This window comes from Nipponia nippon, unplaced genomic scaffold, assembly GCF_047370975.1.
Source record: "Nipponia nippon isolate SJK-2023a ecotype South Korea unplaced genomic scaffold, ASM4737097v1 scaffold_4, whole genome shotgun sequence".
NCBI classification, from domain to species: Eukaryota; Metazoa; Chordata; class Aves; order Pelecaniformes; family Threskiornithidae; genus Nipponia; species Nipponia nippon.
The window spans coordinates 56,229,415-56,249,701 of record NW_028262358.1 but is presented as its reverse complement, the minus strand read 5'-3'; the positions used below and the strand labels follow the sequence as shown (position 1 = coordinate 56,249,701).

General features: G+C 37.8%; 1 protein-coding gene across 15 annotated transcripts in view; it reads left to right on the top strand.

The window, feature by feature from the left end:
- SYNE1 (spectrin repeat containing nuclear envelope protein 1) overlaps nt 1-20,287 on the top strand; it is a 320,818-nt gene that overhangs the window by 252,754 nt on the left and 47,777 nt on the right. For all 15 annotated transcript variants that reach the window (XM_087773936.1, XM_087773951.1, XM_087773949.1 and 12 more), the window contains 13 exons: nt 458-590; nt 999-1,181; nt 2,461-2,610; nt 3,579-3,755; nt 5,881-6,036; nt 9,657-9,812; nt 10,551-10,721; nt 12,194-12,327; nt 13,720-13,924; nt 14,822-15,004; nt 16,009-16,155; nt 17,208-17,362; nt 17,720-17,867. In XM_087773936.1, coding sequence (XP_087630062.1) covers nt 458-590; nt 999-1,181; nt 2,461-2,610; nt 3,579-3,755; nt 5,881-6,036; nt 9,657-9,812; nt 10,551-10,721; nt 12,194-12,327; nt 13,720-13,924; nt 14,822-15,004; nt 16,009-16,155; nt 17,208-17,362; nt 17,720-17,867 — 2,098 coding nt within the window. The remainder of the gene's footprint in view (nt 1-457; nt 591-998; nt 1,182-2,460; nt 2,611-3,578; nt 3,756-5,880; nt 6,037-9,656; nt 9,813-10,550; nt 10,722-12,193; nt 12,328-13,719; nt 13,925-14,821; nt 15,005-16,008; nt 16,156-17,207; nt 17,363-17,719; nt 17,868-20,287) is intronic.

The window sequence follows — 20,287 nt, the reverse complement described above, 5'->3', positions numbered from 1 at the left end:
TTTGCTTGGCATGTGAAATGATATGGAGATAGTTTCGGAAAAAAATGTTACATTTCTGCTCTGAGATATCTTGTAGTAAAGCTTTTGGAGGATTGAACTTTCTGATGGAAAGCAAAAATGTGTTTATGTGTGTGACACGGGGTGGGCTGCTGTTGGAGCTTGCTCAAACAGATCGATAACCTAGTTACTAGTCCTTCATTAAACATAGTTTTTCCTAAGAGGCAAAAAGAAGGCACTGTTGGGAATTGTGGGTGTAATGGCTAAAATAAGAGCTTCCTGATACCATCCCTGTCTTTAAAATTAAATCACATTTTTCTGAAATTTAATAAAGGAAAGAAAATATTTTTATTTTAAATCTGGCATACCATATCTTCCTCTAACATGTGGAGGAGACACTGCTCAGTTGGAGGCAAGAAGTGGTGATGACTGTTTTAGTTTTCTTTAAACATCTTTACAGATATCAGAGTGAATCAAGAGAACTGACACATTGGTTACAATCTGCAAAGGAGCGACTTGAGTTTTGGAGCCAGCAGTCTTTGACAGTTCCTCAGGAACTGGAAACAGTCCGAGACCACCTGAACTCCTTTTTGGTAAGTCATTCATACACCTAGAGCACCTTTTTCTCTCCAATTACAAACAGTCAGTTGAGCAATCATATGGTTATACTTTTCCTCATCGCTGAATTAGTGAGTATGCAAAAAAAAAAAAAAATCTGTTTCTGTAGGTGAACTGTCCTTCAAAAAACTGGTATGTTTGCACATTCAGCACTCCTTTGTTATATGCAATGACTGTAAAGCTTGATGATTCTGAAAACAGAAAATGGTTTTATGACTGAAAACAATTTTTGTTCTCACTTGGTCTGAAGTATAGCTGGTAAACAGTAACAGAAAATACATATTTTTAAAAGGAAGGGAGGATATTCTTAACTTTCTGAGGTAAAGCCTTAAGTACAGTAAACAAGTAGCTGATTATTTCCACAAAAATGATTCTGCTTACAGGAGTTTTCAAAAGAAGTTGATGCTAAATCATCACAGAAATCCTCTGTCCTGAGCACTGGGAACCAGCTCCTCAGGCTGAAGAAGGTGGATACAGCAGCACTGCGTGCGGGATTGTCCCATATTGACAGTCAGTGGACAGAGCTGCTCACACAAATCCCAGCAGTACAAGAGAAATTGCACCAGGTAGGGAAGGCCAGTGATGGCCTTTGATATTCCAGAAAATTCAGATCGTATGGTTGGCACTGCCTTTGAGAGATAGTTGCTCCCTTCCTCAATTTATCCATGTGAGGCAAGATAGGAGGAATGTTACTCCTGTTTTATTATGGGAAACCTTACACTCATGTCCAAATCCTGTCTACCCATACTGTCTAACACCAATTGGTGTTAATGTCAAACTTTCACAGTTACATTTGTTAAATTTTAGCCAAAGAACAGATGAGGGTTTGCATCTGTTGGTATGCTTTTTGGAAAAAGGGAGTTCACATCCCTGTGCCCTGTCAGATTTGGATGGTGGTTTTGTTCAAATTGAATAGACTAGGTTCAAATCTATGCAAGACAAAATAAATCTAAAAACATTGTGCAAGGTTCTTGCTAGTGTATGCAGGAGCAGGAGGGGTTTTGGTTGTGTAGTTTTGGTTTTTTAATGCTATAATACTGAAGTTAAAGAATTATACTGGTCTAAAAGTTGGCTTAGTATTTAGTTGCTAGGAGGTTATCAGTCTAAGCAGTTGCTTTAGTTTATAATTTGGAATGCTTTCAGAGTTAGTAATATGATCGTGATTTAGAGGGAGAGAGGAAGGGTAAAAATGTTGCCTGAGTCTATTATATTAAACAAAATAATGTGATTCAGTAGATCTCTGAACTGTCTTGTAACGCAAAATATATGTCTACCAAAAAAGTCATAGAACACGTTTCTGAGTAACTAAATGTAAGCAAGCACTACTGTATCAAATGTTGAAAGTGCGTCTTTTAAGAAAAAAAAAAACAGGTACTATTCAAAATCAACCCATTTAGAAATCACCACCACAAGAAGAGTTGTATAAAATTATTTTCCATGCATCTATTCATTAGCCATTTACAAGGACAGGAAAAGCATAGCTTAAAGTTTATCTTCTATGTAAGCCCAATACAGAATTATGGAATGAGAATGCAGCACCTTTTGGAAGTCAGAAATTGAATCTTTGAGTTTGTCCAGCTTATTTGTACAATGAAGAATGGAAATAAGACGCCTTTAATATGATATTTTCTTACTAGGATGCATGCAGTTACACAATGTATCTCCTATTAAAACCTTTCTTTTTTTTCTACTTCTTTTTTTTTTAATAAACTTCAGTGATATGTTAGGGATGTAGAATAACGTGATAGTAAGATCAGGTAAAGGAAATGTGCTATGGTAATGCAAAGCAAGAATATCTTATCCATTTTCTTCACAACATGCATTTTAAGTCTGTTATCTCTACAGCTCCAGATGGACAAAATTCCTTCTCGCCATGCTATCACTGAAGTTATGAGCTGGATTTCCCTGATGGAAAATGTCATTCAGCAGGATGAAGAGAACATAAAGAATGTAGTAGGACAGAAGGCCATTCAGGATTATGTCCAGAAGTACAAGGTACTGAGTGGAAATGATTTCCCTTTTGAATTATCCCCATTAAATATATATATACATATGTAAAGTATAAGTGATTTAAGGAAAAAAAAAACTTACATTGTAGAGTGGAAAAGAAGCCAAAATTACTTTTACTCTGCTGTTCAGTTATGACAGGAATATAATTTTTAAAATGCTTACCTTAGTTTCCAGGTAAATCCAAAGCAATATGCACATGATTAAACCTTATTAGATCTGTGTTTCACCCAAAACCACAAAGCATTTTGCAAATTACGTATGTTGTATTATGAATTCTCTGCATAATGTCACCTTCTCCTCAAAGAGTAGCCTGTTCTTGAATGGAAGGTGGCCAGTGCTTTACAGATCAAGATAATTTTGATCAGTATCTGAAGCAAAAATGAAAGATACTGTATCTTGAGATAACTATAAAGGAGTATAGATATAACACAATTTCACTTCTTTAATTAGATCAGTAGCACTCTTGTAATAGATCTGCACACAGTGACTTTCTTCTCAATGTCAGATTTGTTTCAGTAGTCTCCTGAAAAATCACTTTATTTCTTGGCTATTATTCTTCTTTGTATGTAAGAATATTTTCCATCTTATCTGTTTTTGTATTACAGATTTTGAGACTAAATAAAGTGAAAAAAATTAATATATACCCAGTTTTTCTTAAATCTGATCCTTGAGACCAATATCAATAATTTTACTGATTTTTTTTTTGGGGGGGGGGGGGGGATGGGGGGGTGGGGGAGGCAGATTCTTTATTCCAAAGGCAGTGTATTGCTGGCTTACTTCTCAATACTTAGGAAAAAGTAACAATGTTTTTAATTGCTGTTCAATTGCTAAAAAAAGCTTCTAGCTAAATTGTGGTAAAGTTGTAATTTGTGAACATTTTTCTCTCTTTTGCAGGAAGGTAAGAAGTCATGGTACTTATGTTTTGGTTTTTTTATTCCCTTCTTTTCTACTAGGGTTTCAAGATAGATTTAAATTGCAAACAATTGACAGTAGACTTTGTGAACCAATCAGTGCTACAAATTAGCAGCCAGGATGTTGAAAGTAAACGTAGCGACAAAACTGATTTTGCAGAACAGCTCGGAGCAATGAACAGACGTTGGCAAATCCTGCAAGGCCTGATAACAGAAAAGGTAAAGAAAAAAACCTAGCTGCTCTGTAGTGAACTTTCAAAATACATAGAACTATAAGATAATAATGGTTGGAAATCTCTGCAGGTCATCTAGTCGAACCGCCTGCTCAGAGCTAACTTTAATTAGGTCAGGTTGCACAGGGACTTGCTTAGCTGAGTTTTAAAAATCTCCAAGGACAGATTTCACAACCTCTCTGGGCAGCCTGTTCCTGTGCTTAACCACTCCTGTGGAAGACAAGTTTTTACCGTGTTCCCAATCAGGTCCCAGGTGCAGGACTTTACGTTAGTCTTCGCTGAATTTCTTGAGGATTGATGAGCCTATTCCTCCATCTGGTTGAGGTTTCTCTGAATGGCAGCCCTACTCTCCAGCATATCAACTACTTCTCCCAAATCAGTGTCATCTATGGATCTGCTGAAAGCACAGTCCATCATGTCATTCAGTTTATTGAAGGTATTAAACAATATCAACCCCAGGACTGACTCTGAAGATGCATCTTGTAAATAACTGCCAGATAGACTTCGACATGTTCACCACTAACCTTTAAGCCTGATGACTCCGGTCAGTTCATTCATTTGTAGGCCATCCAACCCATGCCTCCTCAATTTTGCTACAAGGGTACTATGGGATACCGTATCAAAAGCCTTGCTAAAGCCAAGTCAAACAATATCCACTACTCTCCACTTGTCCACAGGGTCAATCATATCATCATAGCAGAGGCAACCAGTTAGGTCAGGCGCAATTTGCCCTTGGTAAGACAATTTTCCCTTGTTCCTCCTCCTTGTTCTTTATGCATGTGGAAATGGTTTCTGGTAGGATTTGCGGTATAGCCTTTTTCCAGTATTCAGCACCTTCCTCCAACCGTCATGACCTTTTAAAGGTGATAGACAGCAGCCTTGACATGACATTGTCACTCTCAAATACACCCTGTCTGGTTCTGTGGACTTTTACATGACCAGCTTACTTAAGTAGGACCTAATTTTTTCCTCCTCTACCATGGCTAGTACCTCTGTATGCCAAAATTTGTTAATTGGCATGAGGACCTGGGAGGTACGAGAGGAGACCTTGTCAGTAAGATCAGAGCAAAGAAGGCACTGGGTACCTCAGACTGTTCTGTGGTTTCCCATTAGTTGCTGATGTATTTGTGAAGAGTAACAAGAAGGGCTTCTGTCCCTCGCTAGTTAGTTCCAGCCAAGACTTTGCTTTCCTAACGTAAGACCTGCATGGCAAAGCCATGCTTCTAGGACCATTCTTTGTAATCCACTTTCTGTGGATTTGTCATTTTTGTGACTTGAAAAAGTTGTCCTTGAAGATCAACCAGCTTCCTGGACTCCATTGTCCTTCAGTACAGTTTTCCATGGGATCATGCTTACCTGAACAAACCGAAGTCATCTATTCTAAGGATATTTAGTCTGCTACTTGCTTTCCTTACTTCACTCACAACTGTCTCATCATTGCTGTGGCCAAGGCTGCTATTGACCATCATATCTTCAAGCAGTTCTAATTAAGATTACAGCTAATTAAGATGGCTCATTCCCTAGACTGGAGTTTGTCTTAAGTAGTATGAATGATTTTTATGGCAGTGCTTCTGTTTTCAAATTCTGCTTTGGTTTGGTGGGTTTTTTTTTTAATTTGAAGAATAGAAGCGCTCTCTCATTTGCCATTGAATAACACCTAGAACAATCAGAAAAATCTAAGTAACTTTAAAGCAGTCAATTGACAAAGGAGGTAATATAAATCTTCATCTGCTTTACACAGTTATAAGCAAAGAATATAAAATGTATGTTTGTATGCTTAGTTTTATTTGGGAAGTCCTGAGGTCCTTGATCTCTGAAAAGAATTCCGCTTCATAAAAGTATTGTGCTAAACTGTCAGCTTCTTTCAATGTGTCATAATAGTTTAATATGTTATCTCCATATAATTATCTCTGGATAAAGCAGGTTTTCTATTATGAATGCTTTTACAAATAGCAGATATATTTCAATTTGTATGCATATACTGTTTTTAAATTCTGAAATCATTGAATTCCAAGAAGTCACTGGTCAGCATTGGTCTTCACTGATTTATTTAATTGACCCAACAATAAAGGTAATTGTATGAGAAAGTACATATTCATATTTCTTTGCAGATCCAGCTGTTGGAAAGTCTGCAGGAATCCTGGACAGAATATGAAAATAATGTGCAGTGCCTAAAAACTTGGTTTGAAACCCAAGAGAAGAAGCTGAAACAGCAACAGAAAATTGGAGACCAGGCTTCAGTACAGAATGCTTTGAAAGACTGTCAGGTAATGTCCCCTTATAAATAACAATATTCTCTTTCCAACAGTTAGAAACAACACTTGATAAAGTCATGTATCAGTGAAGGCAGTGACAGAACTCCTCTTTTCTTCAGTGAGGGAGAGATTTCATTCCTAAAGTGAAAGCAATACAAAAGGAGGATGGAACAATAATGTCCCAAAGATCTTTAAAAGGAACCAAAGTCATTATTCCTTTTGCATTCAATATTAAAGCATGGATATTCCAAGCGTGCCAGGCGTACTGAACGAGAAAGGCCGTCAAAGGAATAAGTTCCTATTCCTGTTTAGCCAGTCTTCTGGACCTTGATGTCATGAACACCATGCTTGACTATTCAGAAACTTGTTTTTTCTGCTTTATCACTACCTTTCCTCTGCCCCCCCTTTTTTGTATTCTTTTTCACCTGATATAGTCCACCTGACTATTCAAAGAAAAATGCTAGAACCCAAGGAGGTTTTATGTTTTTATTCAAAATGTGTTAGGAATCAAATTTTTTCAAATATTCATCTATCCAGAGATGGAAATAGTGCTCAATTCCCTTTTGCTTTCAGAAGACTGAAGGAAAATCATGATTACGATGGGCAAAGACAGGATGAGGCAAAGCTCAACTATACATGATGCACATAAGTTCAGAACCACCTCAGTTTTTCATGCAAAATTCGTACAAGGACTACACAGCAGTGAATATGGTATCACAATTGATTCTGAACATCTTACTCAGAGTAGCACATATTTAAGTAGTTAGAAGCTTGCTTCTGGAGCTGTTGGGCTAGAGTTCAAGCTTATAGGTGTATAAGCAAAACAGATTTTTCTGAATTTATAAAAAGGCCTCTACATGATATCAGGCATCAGATAATTTTTGCTCAAAAGCATTTTGTTCTACCAGACAGCAAATAATAAATTTCACACCAAAGCAAATGTGTAAATAAACTCTGACAGGACAACTGCATGCCCAAAATCTTGATGTTCTCATCCCCTTAAAAAGGAGTAAGTAAGCCTGTTTATCTTGGTGTGGCTGTCTTTCCTGCATGCATTTAATGAATGGGATGAATATGGTCTAGCTTTTAAGTCTTCACAAACAGAACAGCTGGAAATCTATTCAAATGAAATGCATAAGAGAATTTGATCTATTTTCACCAGTGTATTAAAACCATCTTTGTTTCTGTAAAGGCAAATAGTTGTTTAAGCCAGATATATTAGAAGTAAATTTTTTTTCTGAAGTTCTTGACCTAAGTTTTCAAACTGCTTGCAGTGCTTAGTTTCAATTCAGGTATCAGCACAATAAGCCCATATGACTGAAGCAAGGGTAATTTAGCATAGCCTGACATAATCAGCAGGCTGTGCTTGGATAGAGTTCAAAGCTGAATCTGATTTATCACCTTTATAGTTCCTTTCAGTCAGGGAAGTTAGCAAATACACTTGAGGAGTCAGTTATGAATGGCAAGACTTTGATCAGCAGAGAAACAAATTGTTTAAGAAATAACTGTATCAGACACTCCCAGGTATCCGGTTCAACTAGTACAAAAGCTGCAGTTTATTTATTAACCGATGTTAGTTGCTGCCTAGTGTCATATTAATAAGTGAAGGCAACCATTTTTTCCCATCACTGATCAGAAACAGCTATGTGTCTTTAATTCAATCATGAGTTTAAAATGATGAATAAGAAACCTCTTTCCACAGAGAACCAGAAATATTTGCTATTCTTGGTGTTTGAATCTTTTGCCTGTTTTACATTCTAAATTTTGGAGCAACCTTGTACAAACTTAAATGACTTTTTTAGTGTTAAAATCCACTTTTTGGAAAATCAAATTTACTATGTACAACTTAGAAGTGTTTGCTTTGGTGTCAGCTGGTAAAAAAAAAAAGATGTATTACTCCAAGGCTGTAGCCTGGAACAATGGCTAGAAGTCTGAAGAAATGTGAAATAATACAGAAGACAAGGCTAAGAATAAACAGTACAGCAAAAATGCTGTCACATATATGTCTATAGAAAAAAGTGTGTTGTATATGTGCAGGGATAAATTCTGTTAATAGCAAGTGTTTGCAAGACTGAGCAGAATTTGGTTCCAAATACTCCCCCCATTATCTAAAATGTAAAGTCTGTTATGGCAATGGTTCACTTGTTGTTGTTGTTTTGATTCTTAGGGAGAGTAATTTATTGAAAGACATAGGTTTTCAGTTTGCCCAGAGTTCTGTTGTGTTGTTTTCTTTCCCTGATGATCCATCTCTCAGTAAGGAAAGGCTTGCAGAAAATGAAAATATAACCTGAGATCACAAGATGTACTTAATGTAGAGGCATCCCAAGACTGCTCTCACCTCACAGTCTGCTTTCCATATCACACTGACTACTTTATCTTCAGACAGGTAAACACAAATTTGTGCTGGCCTGAAGCCTACAAGCCATACTTCCCACTTCTGCTCAGACTCAGTGTTTGCACTGCCTGAAGCTACACAGCTTCCATATGAGTCAGAGCACTGCAGGACTTTCTTGGATTCCCCTGCACCATGCCATGAAGTTATGTAGGTAGTTTCCTGGCTAGGAATGAGCTTGTGGGAGCATGCTATACGACTCAACAGTTGTTCACCGAGTCTTCCTGTTCTCTCTCCTTCATTTTGTAGCTTCATTCTCATGCTATTGAGGCATGAGGAAGATCACAGGCTTTGTGACTAGTGAATGTTACATACCAGAGCTTCTGCACTTCACTTATTGATAAAACATGATAAAAGCTGGAAACTTTGAATCGGCATTTCCGTGACCAATCTAGGGTCATCATAAATAGCAGTCAGCATTTGCCTGAAGCAGCAAAACAAGCCAATAACAACTTGTCATGGCCTCAGTGCTTATGTACGCAGCCCAGTTTTCTTCACTTGTTTTCATGCCAACTGTTCATTTTCTTCCCCTTTTCTTGGGTTAGTGTGTGGGAAAGCTGAGCAGAGCAAAATGCTGTGGAGCTCATTAATGCTTCCCAATGGCATGCAACCTTGAGGAGGCAATAAGGAAAATTCCTGCAATCTGTTGCTTGTTGTCATTGGCTGGACTCCAGTGAACTTGTCATCTAGGGGAAGGCTCGCTGTCCTCGGGCAAGGGGCTTTGCTGGGACCTGGCAAAGGAATAAAGACTCCCCTTCAAGTGGGGAGGCATGGCAAATTGACATCTTCCCCTAGGAAGTCATTTTGTCCTTTTCCTTGGGTGGCAAAATTCATTTTTTTTCCAGAGGCTTGAGCCAGCTTTGGACTAATTAAAAAGCCCTCTCAGTGTCGTAGGACGAACTAAGACACACAACGGTTTTCCCATGTATTCAAGCTGCTGTCCTATTTTTAATGAGTTTTGGACTCTCACATGAGAGCAGAAGATTAAACAGAAGTTTAATATAGAGGACATGCTTCTATTTAAATTAACGACAAACAACTATGCTTTAAAGGGAACATAAAATATTAAATAAAATTGCTGGTGAGTTATGATTCTCTTGAGAATAAAAAGCCAAAGTATGCAAGCATGACTTTCCTGTTTTTTAAACTAAGGAGCTTACGGGCATCTTTTCTATCTCAAGGTATTATCTATCCAATTAAACAAACAAACATACTGAGATATCATTTTTTTTCTTTTCAGGAATTAGAAGAATCAATAAGAACAAAGGAAAAAGAAGTAGAAAATGTAGAACAGAGTGGTCTGTCTTTGATACAGAACAAGAAGGAGGAAGTCTCTTCTGCTGTTATGAATACATTGCAAGAAATTAACCATTCCTGGGCCAATTTGGATCACATGGTAAAAGAATCATTGAGGGGCAAATTATGCCTCCAGGAATAGGGCATGGAGGAGAGAGAGAATTAGCAGTTTGCAAGTAGTGGATTTCTTCTATATTGTAGGGGAAGAGATTCTGAATTGTGTCCCTGTTTCCAACCATCCCCAAGTTTGTGTGTACACTCCACATAAAATGGGTATAATATTTCCTATTTCAAGGATGTTTCTAAGTCTTGTAATTGAAGCTTTTTAGATGCTTCCTGGTATTTAGTGGAAAGGTATCAAATGATCTGTAAGGAACTACCTTTTCAAGCACACAGGTCTCGCAGAATAAGGAAGAGATCAGCATTAACTGTTGTCATCCAAAGCTTGATAACATCAGTCCACCTTCTCAGGAGGAATGCAGTGTGTTAGGGCTAGCCTCTCTGCTGACTTTCATAGGCTGACTTGCCTGCCTTAGGGATACATGTTTCATAGTCTTAAGCAATTTCTCTTGATCCTGCTTTGGACCAAAGTAGAATGGACTTGATACCTTCTCAGTCCCTGCCATCCTAGCTTTATAGCATCAAGCAGAACTTTATGCTGTACCCAGAGTAAGCCCAGATGATTGTTGTGCAAAATCTTCATTCTACAACAGATTTAAGATTTGGCATGTAGAACAAGTAGTATCTGAGATCAAAAGGAAGGAAATAATTTAAACAAAACTGAAATATCTCGAATGCTTTTCATTTACTTTTTTTTTCTTCCTCCTTCCTCTCCTAGGTTAGCCAACTGAAGATATTGTTGCAATCTGTTCTTGATCAGTGGAGCGTTTATAAAGTGGCTTATGAAGAACTGAATAGTTACCTGACAGAAGCCAGATATTCTTTGTCCCGTTTTTATCTTCTTACTGGTTCTTTGGAAGCTGTGAAAGTCCAAGTTGATAAACTTGAGGTGAAAAGAATACCATGCCTCTTGACATACTAAGGATGGATTTAAGAATTATTTTTTTCCTCATTGCATGGATGCAGATAACTATGCATTTTGGTTCATAAGAAATAGAAGTAAAATCACATGACATTAAGAGAACACATTATCAAATAGCCATTGCATTTTTCATTTTATAAAAAATAAAATGGTGATAGTTGTTTTCTTTTTAGATTTTTAATTTTGTTTTTTAAATTTTGAGTTGTACCATCAAATTGTTAAAAGCTTTTAAATCATGCTGGTGACCATTAAAACTAAAGTTTCTCACTCTGCTTTGTCAGGCTTCTGAGCTACTGGCATATGTTGGGATCATATTTTATATCCCCCCCCCCCCCCCCCCCCATCTCAACCCTGTGGTTGCAGTAGATTGAAAGTCAAAGAAAATAATGTTCCAAAATCTGAGGTACTCACATGTTCAAGTGGTTTTCCACTGCAAGAAAAGCATAAAATACAATGACTCCTGTTATAAAATTATAAATTAATATTTATTGAAATAAATTAACTTAAATAATTAAATTTAAAAATATTAAAATTGTTGTTCTATTACATAGAATAATCTTTTATTTCAAAGAAAGTTGTTGTCTTTGGAATCAAAAATAATTATGCAAGCATTTCCAGATGCTTAAATTAACAAGAACTTGTGTTGTTAGTATTTGTCAGCAAATCTAAATTTAAATTATCATTTAAATATTTGTGTGATTTGAAGTCCAGATAGATATAAAGCCAAATGCCCTAAGCATGAACAGCACTTTTCAAACCAAGATTTAAAGTTCATCCATTAATGCATTTTACAGTGTTCTCATTTTTTTTGTGTGTCAGAGAGGAGGAGTCAGTAAAACAATAGGTACAGAAAATTACTTTTTTTGCTTATTAAGATTTTAATTATACTGTTTAGTCAGGTTGAGATTTTCTGGGCCGTTCAAACTGTAAAAATATGCATAAAAATATTTAAGGTTAAAAAAATAAAGGAGCCTTTTCCCTGCCAGCAATACTTCAGATTGATAAATGAAAGAGCAAGAATCTTATTTTCAGAATAAATCTTTTTCTGTGCTGTTACTTTTTTCATCTCATTCTAAACAGGAAAATGTTATTTAATTTATTTTCTTCCATCGGTTACGTTTTAATTTCTGAAGCAATTCCATGCACTTACTCCTTCTGTGCAAGAGTACTTGTTTAGAATAATTTCTTTTACAAGATTTTTACATTTTGAGAAAATATTAAGTTAAAATTTACTTTTTGCTACACCTTGATCAAATGCATCTAACTACAGTCTTTATATTAAATAACCTTCTATTTAGATGAAACACAGATGAAATCAAGTTTTGCATTCATAACCTGTACGATGTAATTGATACATACTATTTTGAAATGTTTCTACATCATGCAATTGTAATACCTCATGCATCTTTTTTTTTTAATTATTATTCCATCTGTTTTAGAGCCTACAAGATGAATTGGAAAAGCAAGAAAATAGCCTGCAGAAATTTGGTTCTGTAACCAATCAACTGTTGAAAGAATGTCACCCACCAGTGACTGAAACACTTACCAACACTTTGAAAGAAGTGAATATGAGGTAGAAAATGTCTGTGTGTTGACCTTTACTTTCAGTGGTAAATTTGCATTTACCCATTGATCCAGTTTTCCATCATTTCTGTTTTTGTTATATTTTATTATTTTATGGTTTTGGGGGTTTGGAGGGCTTGTGGGGGTAGGTGGTGGTATTTCTTTTGCCAAGGGCTGGAGCAGAACTGTCTTATTTACCACTAATAATAAATGAAACATTATTTTCTCCAGCAAAGCATTTGGACATTACTGTCAGTAGTTTTGCTCCATTCATGGCTGCCAATGAAAATTCATAAATACCATGCTGGAAAATAATACTACACATAAAATGCAAGAATCCTGCCTCAAAAAATTGTCTGCTATGCATGCACGAGGTTCCCCAGATTTTAGGTTGCTATTTCTACTTGTAGGAAGGGCATGATAGGTAAGAAGGTCTAAGCCTTCACCAGTAGCTTGGCAAACAGCTTCCCCAACTTTGAATCCAGGCCAGAACCAGTGTAAGCGTTTACTCAGAGAAGCTACAGAAAGGCAGGATCCCAAAGCAAAAACCAGTTTGGTAGAAAGTTGGGGCTTTTTTTGAAAGCACAATCATGCCAAATGTATTTTAATCTGTGGTTCATCCTGTCCTAGAATCTGGAAGAAAAGGGAGGGATTATTCACCTCATTTCAAAAAAAAAGATACTGTAGGATTTAACAGTTTCAGTGATGACTGATGGAATTTTCACTTCACCATTTTTATCATAGAATAATAATTGAAAAATATTGTCATTTCCTTTAGTAAGGAAATAATGAGGCAATTTGATAAATACGAGCACATTTGAGAGAGTACATGTTTCTGGTTGCTATTAGAGCCAAGAATTCAAAGGGGATTAGATATTTAATTGGTTAATAGAAATATAAAAAGTTTTAATGGGTCTGGGAGTATTTTAGAAGGGAGTTACACAGAGCTTTATGACATTAAATATTCTGAGAGGTTTTGGGAGGAAATTGCAGCAGAAGAAATAGTTTCTTGTTTACACCTGTTTTAGGCCTCTTAGGCCCTTGCAGGAATCTGGTACTGGCAGTTCATGGTCAGTCATGGATGCTCTGTGCAGTGAACCAAAGTGTGCTAAGTGGAAATAGCAAGAGGTTCACTTCAAAAAGTGCACTCTAGCTCTCACCTCAAGCATTAATATACAGCATCCAAGATGTAGCACAGATCAGACCTGTTGCGATGGGTCAGAACAACCTGTCAATATATTTCTTGGATTCCTTCCCCCCCCCCCCCCCAAATGTCTGGATCTTGATTATTACCAATTTTCTTAAAAGCCAAAAGGCCATGGGAAACAGCAGAGAGTAAGAGGGGCAGGGATAGTTCTTGTGGACTCCCAGGCTTCGATCATTCATCCAATCTCTTCACCAGGTGGAACAACCTTCTGCAGGAGATTGCAGAGCGTCTGCGTGCCAGTAAGGGCCTCCTTCAGCTGTGGCAGAGGTACAAGGACTGTTACCAGCAGTGCTCTTCCACAGTCCGTCAGCGGGAAGACCAGACCAATGAACTCCTGAAGACTGCTACCAGCAAAGACATTGCTGATGATGAAGTTACAACTTGGATTCAGGACTGCAATGTATGTTCTGTTAAGCTTTGCAGTTTTTCACAGCTCTGTGGGCTAAAAATCACAAGAGACTCTCCATTACTAAACTCTACATTTGGTATATTGGAAGCTTGTGTACAAACACATTTCTTTTCACTGATGATTCTGGGGATGCCTTTATCCTTCCTTATGGAAGGACACCATTCACTCTGGAACCTAGAGATTCTTCCTTTTTCAAGACTATATCTCCAGGCAGCAGGATAGTTTATCTCCTATCTATCGTTACATTTTGGTTCTTTTGAGTTTAAGTTAATGTAAACTGTCATTGACAACAAAAAAATTTTGTCAGTGTAAGCAAAACAATTGCAAGGAGAAAAATGAACACATTAATGAGCTTTTTGAGCATTTGCTGCCATAGTCATCTGGACCGGCAATTCAAATTGTTCAGTTTGAATAATTTCTTCATTTCCTGATGTCCCATTCTTTAGCCATTATGTTAAGCCATTTGCAAAAGTTATTTTTTCATCCCTCCTGGTAATTCATAGCAGTAAAGGGAGGTCTAGTCAGACCTGAATCGACCCACAGTGAGGGCTGCCACTGCTTAGGACCAGCATGTCAGTAGATTCAAAAGGTTTGTTTCAACAATTATTGCCTCATCAGTAACTCAGGCTTGCTCAAAGGTAGCTGAGCAGTCACTTTTTTCTGTTCCTCTGTGCACAGGTACTTTGACATATTTTTTCATTCTACACATTATTTCCTTTTCATACAGAGTGTGAGTGGACACTTTGGCATTGAAATACAGTAGTAAATATAAGCTTTTCATATAGTGGTAGAGTTTGGTCATTTCATTCCTCCTTTAAAGCAGGGGAAGATTATATCAGCAGAGTGTCACGTTAACTGTTCATATCTTTATTCAATGTGTTGCCACAGGATGTACTCATGGATTTGAAGACAGCGCAGGAGTCACTGGTTGTTCTTCAAGAACTGGGAGAGGAGCTAAAAAGCCAGGTGGAGGCTTCAGCAGCAGCAGCTATGCAGTCTGATCATCTTTCTTTGAACCAAAATCTGTCAACCCTAGAACAGGCTCTCCGCAAGCAACAGACTGTACTTCAGGTATGAAGAGAGTGTTTTCAGTCCTTGAATCTGATCATCCTGTGGTACCTGAAAACACATCAATTAGCTAAAACTGCCTGGGAGAAGAGGGTGGTGTTACCTGTTTATCAGCATTTCCTAGACTTCCCTGGAAGCCAATGCTGAGAGTAGAAAATATGCTCAAGTCCAGCATAGAGATGTTGTAAGAAGGTCCGAATTCTGGGAAGAACATAGCAAACCTCATGGAGGAAAGTGTCTATCTGGAATGCCAAGGGCACCATAATTTCTGCAGACAGCAATAGTTCTAACAGCTGGATCCACAGCTACTGCTCCCCTGAAGACAACCTCTCTTCCCAGCTAGTGCTTTAGCAGTAAAACAAATAAGAGATTTTGAATTGATTTTTACAGTTCCTATTAATGTCAGTGACCAGACTGACACCTACCATTTGTGTCAAAGCCTGTTCAGTAGATGTTGCTAGTCGCTTGTGTCACGAGGGACTAAAAAGCAAAAAAGGAGTGGCAGAATGTGTTCTATAGGAAAGTATATGGGCGAGAAAGCAAAAAGGTAGTGGCTTCTGTTTGGGTGAGAAGAGGATTTACCAAAGAAATCCACCATTGTCTAGAATGTGCTTATAACATCACTGTGCTGTGAGGAGGCAAAACATAAGAGAAGTTTTTCATTTCAAACTGCAATAATAGCAACTAGTGGTTCTCTCTGCTGACAATAAATTAAGCAGAGGAGTTAGTTTCATAAAAGGAAGTTAGAGAAGGTTATCTATTTCAGGGCAAAGAGATATTTATGCACTTTGTTGAAGTGTTGCCTTTTTGCTATGATCAAAAGTCCTCTGTTCTAACCTAAAAAAAAAACCCAATAATTCCACAGTCTGTGAGCAAAGCAACAGTTAGAATTGCTCCTAGCCTATACTGCTGTCTGCAAATGTATAATGAGAATAACCAGGAGTGTAATGTCAATATGGATGCTATGTGGCCAAAGTTCTTAAATGGTGGGTCCTTTTCTATTCAAGGCTGGAGTGCTGGACTATCAAACCTTTGCCAAGAACCTGCAAGTCCTTGAGGCCTGGGTAACAGAAGCAGAAGAAATATTGAAAGGACAGGATCCCAGTCACTCATCCGATCTCTCAGCAATACAGAATAGAATGGAGGAACTCAAGGTGACTAATAAACGCAGAAAGTGTTGATGTTTTTTGTGTTAGCCTGGTTATTTGTAGTACAGGGTATGCACAAATATCATACATGCATTCTATACTTATTAAAGGACTGTCACTCATGCAAAGTGTAAGACTGAGAACTTAGAAGTTTGATGGCAGTTAAGGAGTGATTGTCCATGTTACTTTGCCCCTGAGTAAAGAAGAAAAGGACAGGCAAACTGTTCAGAATAAAATTAATATCAAATCAAAATGGGAATGGAAATTTTAACAGTTTTCGGAGATTTCCTTCATCTTGTTCATCTCGACTTTTTTTGAATGTATGCAATTCCTGTCTCAGTGGTATTTAGTTTTAGGGATGAAGTCACCTATTGATTTTGGGTGTCTTGATACACTGAAGAAAAATTCATACTGTGGATCGTGTGATCTCCATTTGAGCTCTTTCACTCTTTCTTGTTGTGGAGCTTTCTTTTCCCTCTTCTTTCAGAGGCCCTGACATGAAGTTGATGAACTTTGCCATCTAGGCTGGTTTTGTCATTTTAATCCTCCATTATTTTTCTATCAGGATTAACTATACACATAATTCCACTTTGGGCATGCTAAAAACCAGGACATTTTCCTCATGTTGTGAATTGGATATTTCTGTACCACAAAATAAACAACTGAAAATATAAAGTTCAATAAGTTCAATGGGAATTTACCAGTCTAGCATTCAGGCTAAGAAACAAGGAAAAAGGCTCACTTTTTCGATAATATAAACTTCAAACACTAGCCTACTTTTGCAGCTCTGAGCAGTAAATCCCCAATTCAGCAAAACACTTCAGTGCAATTTGAGTTTGGTTCCCTGTGCACATTTAAACATGAATGTAAATCTTCTCCTGGTCTGAGACCAGAGGCTGAAAACTGGAAATGCAATTTTTCGCTGGCATAGAGATTGCTTGCCACTTGGTGGCAACCAAGGCCATTCCAAATTTAACTGAGTGCTAGTTCATAATTTTGCAGTCTATAATATTCTAATTACAGAACTTCCTAGTTATCACATTTATTGTTTGTTGCAGAGTCAGATGTTGAAGTTCAGCAGCATGGCCCCGGATTTGGACCGTCTTAATGAGTTGGGTTACAGGCTTCCTCTGAATGATAAAGAAATCAAAAGGATGCAGAATCTGAACAGACATTGGTCTCTGGTCTCATCTCAGACTACAGAGAGATTCAGGTGGGGATAGTTAAAGATTGTTGTATAGTTTTCTTAGATTACAACAGCTAGAAAGTATAACTTTTGCAGAATACAGAAAATGTTTCAGATATTTCATTAAGCAAAGGTCTTTTTCTTCGGGGTACTTATAAGTAAAGAGTGAAGCCAGTGGTTGTGGGTTTGCCACAAATTAACAGAATTTGAAATTAGGAAGACTGCTACTTTTCAAAGTGTTGACTGAATAAATTGAATGAGGCAGCTGAGTGGGAAAAGCATTGCCATCTGATTTAGAATTCTGCTGGAAAAGTTATTGCAAGACTCTTAACACTGTGTGAGAGAGGAGGAGACCTTACCTGAATCCATCTTTCTTTCTTTCAGTAAGCTGCAGTCTTTCTTGCTGCAGCAGCAGACCTTCTTGGAGAAATGTGAGACATGGATGGATTTATTAGTTCAGACTGAGCAGAAGATGGCGGCAGAGATTTCGGGAAACTACCAGAGCCTTTTAGAGCAACAGAGGGCACATGAGGCAAGTCATCATGTGTATTTATACATAACTACAACACATACTATTTATACATAAATGGAATGCACATTCTTTCATGGAGTAATATGCCTTGAATTGAATTACATTTGCCTGCACCGTCTGAGGATATCTTAACTTAAAAACAGAAGCATGCAAATATGTCAATAATACCCAGTTTGGGGGAGGACTTGAGTTATCTGTCTACGTTTGTGTATCAGTATGCCTATGAGTGCTTGTCCCCTACATTTAGTCTACTTCAGATTGGTTTGTACCAAGGAAATCAAAGTGAAACCTAACTATTCTCATGCAATTTGGCCCTTTGTCTTCAGTCCTAACTGGAGAAAATCTCTGTTCTTTCAGTTTATTCTGAGTTTATTTATTTGTTATTAAATTGCCAACATATACAGCACCTGAAGAGCATGTTAAAGGAAGACTTTCTGTCAAATACTGAGTTATGTAACTCATCATGGGGCCTCCACTTGGTAACATTTCCTTGGAGAACAAACTGATTTGATCTTCGCTATGTGCTGGAGTCATTTGTCTGTTTGTAACAAATCAAGAAGTAGCCCAGCTTTTGCTGCAGGGAAAAACTGATTCAGAGTTTTTACTAGAGGATGTCTTTATGAGTCTTCAGTGAAGTCAAGTGATGCACATGTTTTCTCCACCCTTATTGTTACTGCCAAGAATCCTGGTAAAGATCAAGTAAGATGAGTCAATTTTCATACCAAAGCTCCCACGTGGCCACAGTAGTTTCAGTTCCCACAACTTTTTCAGATGACCGACCCATAGACTCAGATCAGGTCATGGGGAGAGTCATGTCCTTCCTCCCCTCTTGCCATGTATCACACAGCATAGTGTTTGGATGAATGTCTGATAGCAGAAAGTAATTCACAACCATTTTTGCTTGCTTTAGCATACATTTGCTTTAGCATTTAAGTGCCTTTGCTTTCACAATGTCATCCATTTCATTTCCTCTCAGTGCTGCCAGCATTAACTGGACAGTGTCTTTGAAAGTTGAGACATCTCAGGTCTTTGAGATTTGAATGTCCAGAAACCATTACTGTCTAAGTTGATAATTTCCTACTGTTGTTGTGTCCAGTCATAGCTATAATTTTTTGAAAGGGGTTAATGGCAATCTTCTTGCATTCAATTGTCTTGAGATCTCAGCTTAATTCTCTCCTGAAACCTTGATCTGAGCAGTTAGCTCAGATGAGTTAGCTCAGGCACTCTGTAGAAGCTTTTTTTATTACAACTATAAAGTCACCTCGCAGAATTTAGAGAACTAATATCTGGTTTTCTAAATACTGCAATTCATCCTAAGAAAATGTTGTAAACTGCATCTTTTTTTTTACCTAAAGCTTTTTTGGCATTTTACATAATCCAAATGTATTCAGTACTCAATGTTCTTTGCAGTGCCTCCTGATACTCATGAAGAACTTTCTTTCCACTCCTTGCAGCTGAAAGGGTCAAATCTAAACTTCTTGAGATGAATTTCCAGACTGTTTTGCTTTGTATTTTTGAAGATAATGAGAAAATAGTCTGTTTCCACATGCATTCCCAGAATGGATATTGAAAAGCCTCCAGCTCTGTTATCAGCTTTCCAGTGCTGACTCATAACTTCACTGGTGTTTATTCAAAGAGGACCCCAGCTACCTCAGTGGCCTTATTTAGAAATAACTTCCCACTGAAATTTACAAACCAGCAACTTGGAGATGATACTTTTTTCAAATATCATGCACTAACACTGGCATCTGCATCAGATAAGTCTGTCAGGATGATCTTGTAGTCATTCTTGTGTGATTCTCCAGATATCCGTTTGCAAGCCTGGCACATGGCTTGGGACTCCCACGCAGTGGGAATGCACCGAGACAACCATTTGAGAAAGTGCTGGCAGGGGAAGGGGAAGTTCCTTGCCAACTCAATTACTGAAACTTTTTCCAGTGTGCTGGTATTGTGCATTCCAACACCTGCCCTCCTTTCCTCCTCCTTTGAATTCCTATTTCTGTGATTCATAGTGATCTACACATGAGAAGAAATGGGGATGGCAAGTGATCCCACATAATGGAGTATCCCTCTTACATACAGAGACGGTGTAAATGCAAAGAACAAGTGGGTGTTGACAGAAGTGTCTCTGCTTTTGGGCAGGGCTTGAATACCTCTACTCTAAGCAGAGTTCCTCATGCTTGATAAGCTTTTGTTTCACCTGTCCTCTTAGAAAAAACCTAAAATTGTCGCTTTTGGTTGGGGGGCGTGGTGGGGGTGGTCGTTTTGGTGGTTTTTTTTTTTTAACCAGTTATGTTCTGTTTAGTCTCAATCTGTCAACAATGCTGGTAGATGTTATTGCCTCCTGTACTTCATCCATGCCCCCTAACTTGACAGAAGTAGATGTGACAGGAAGTAAAATTTCTGCCTTCTTGCTCAGC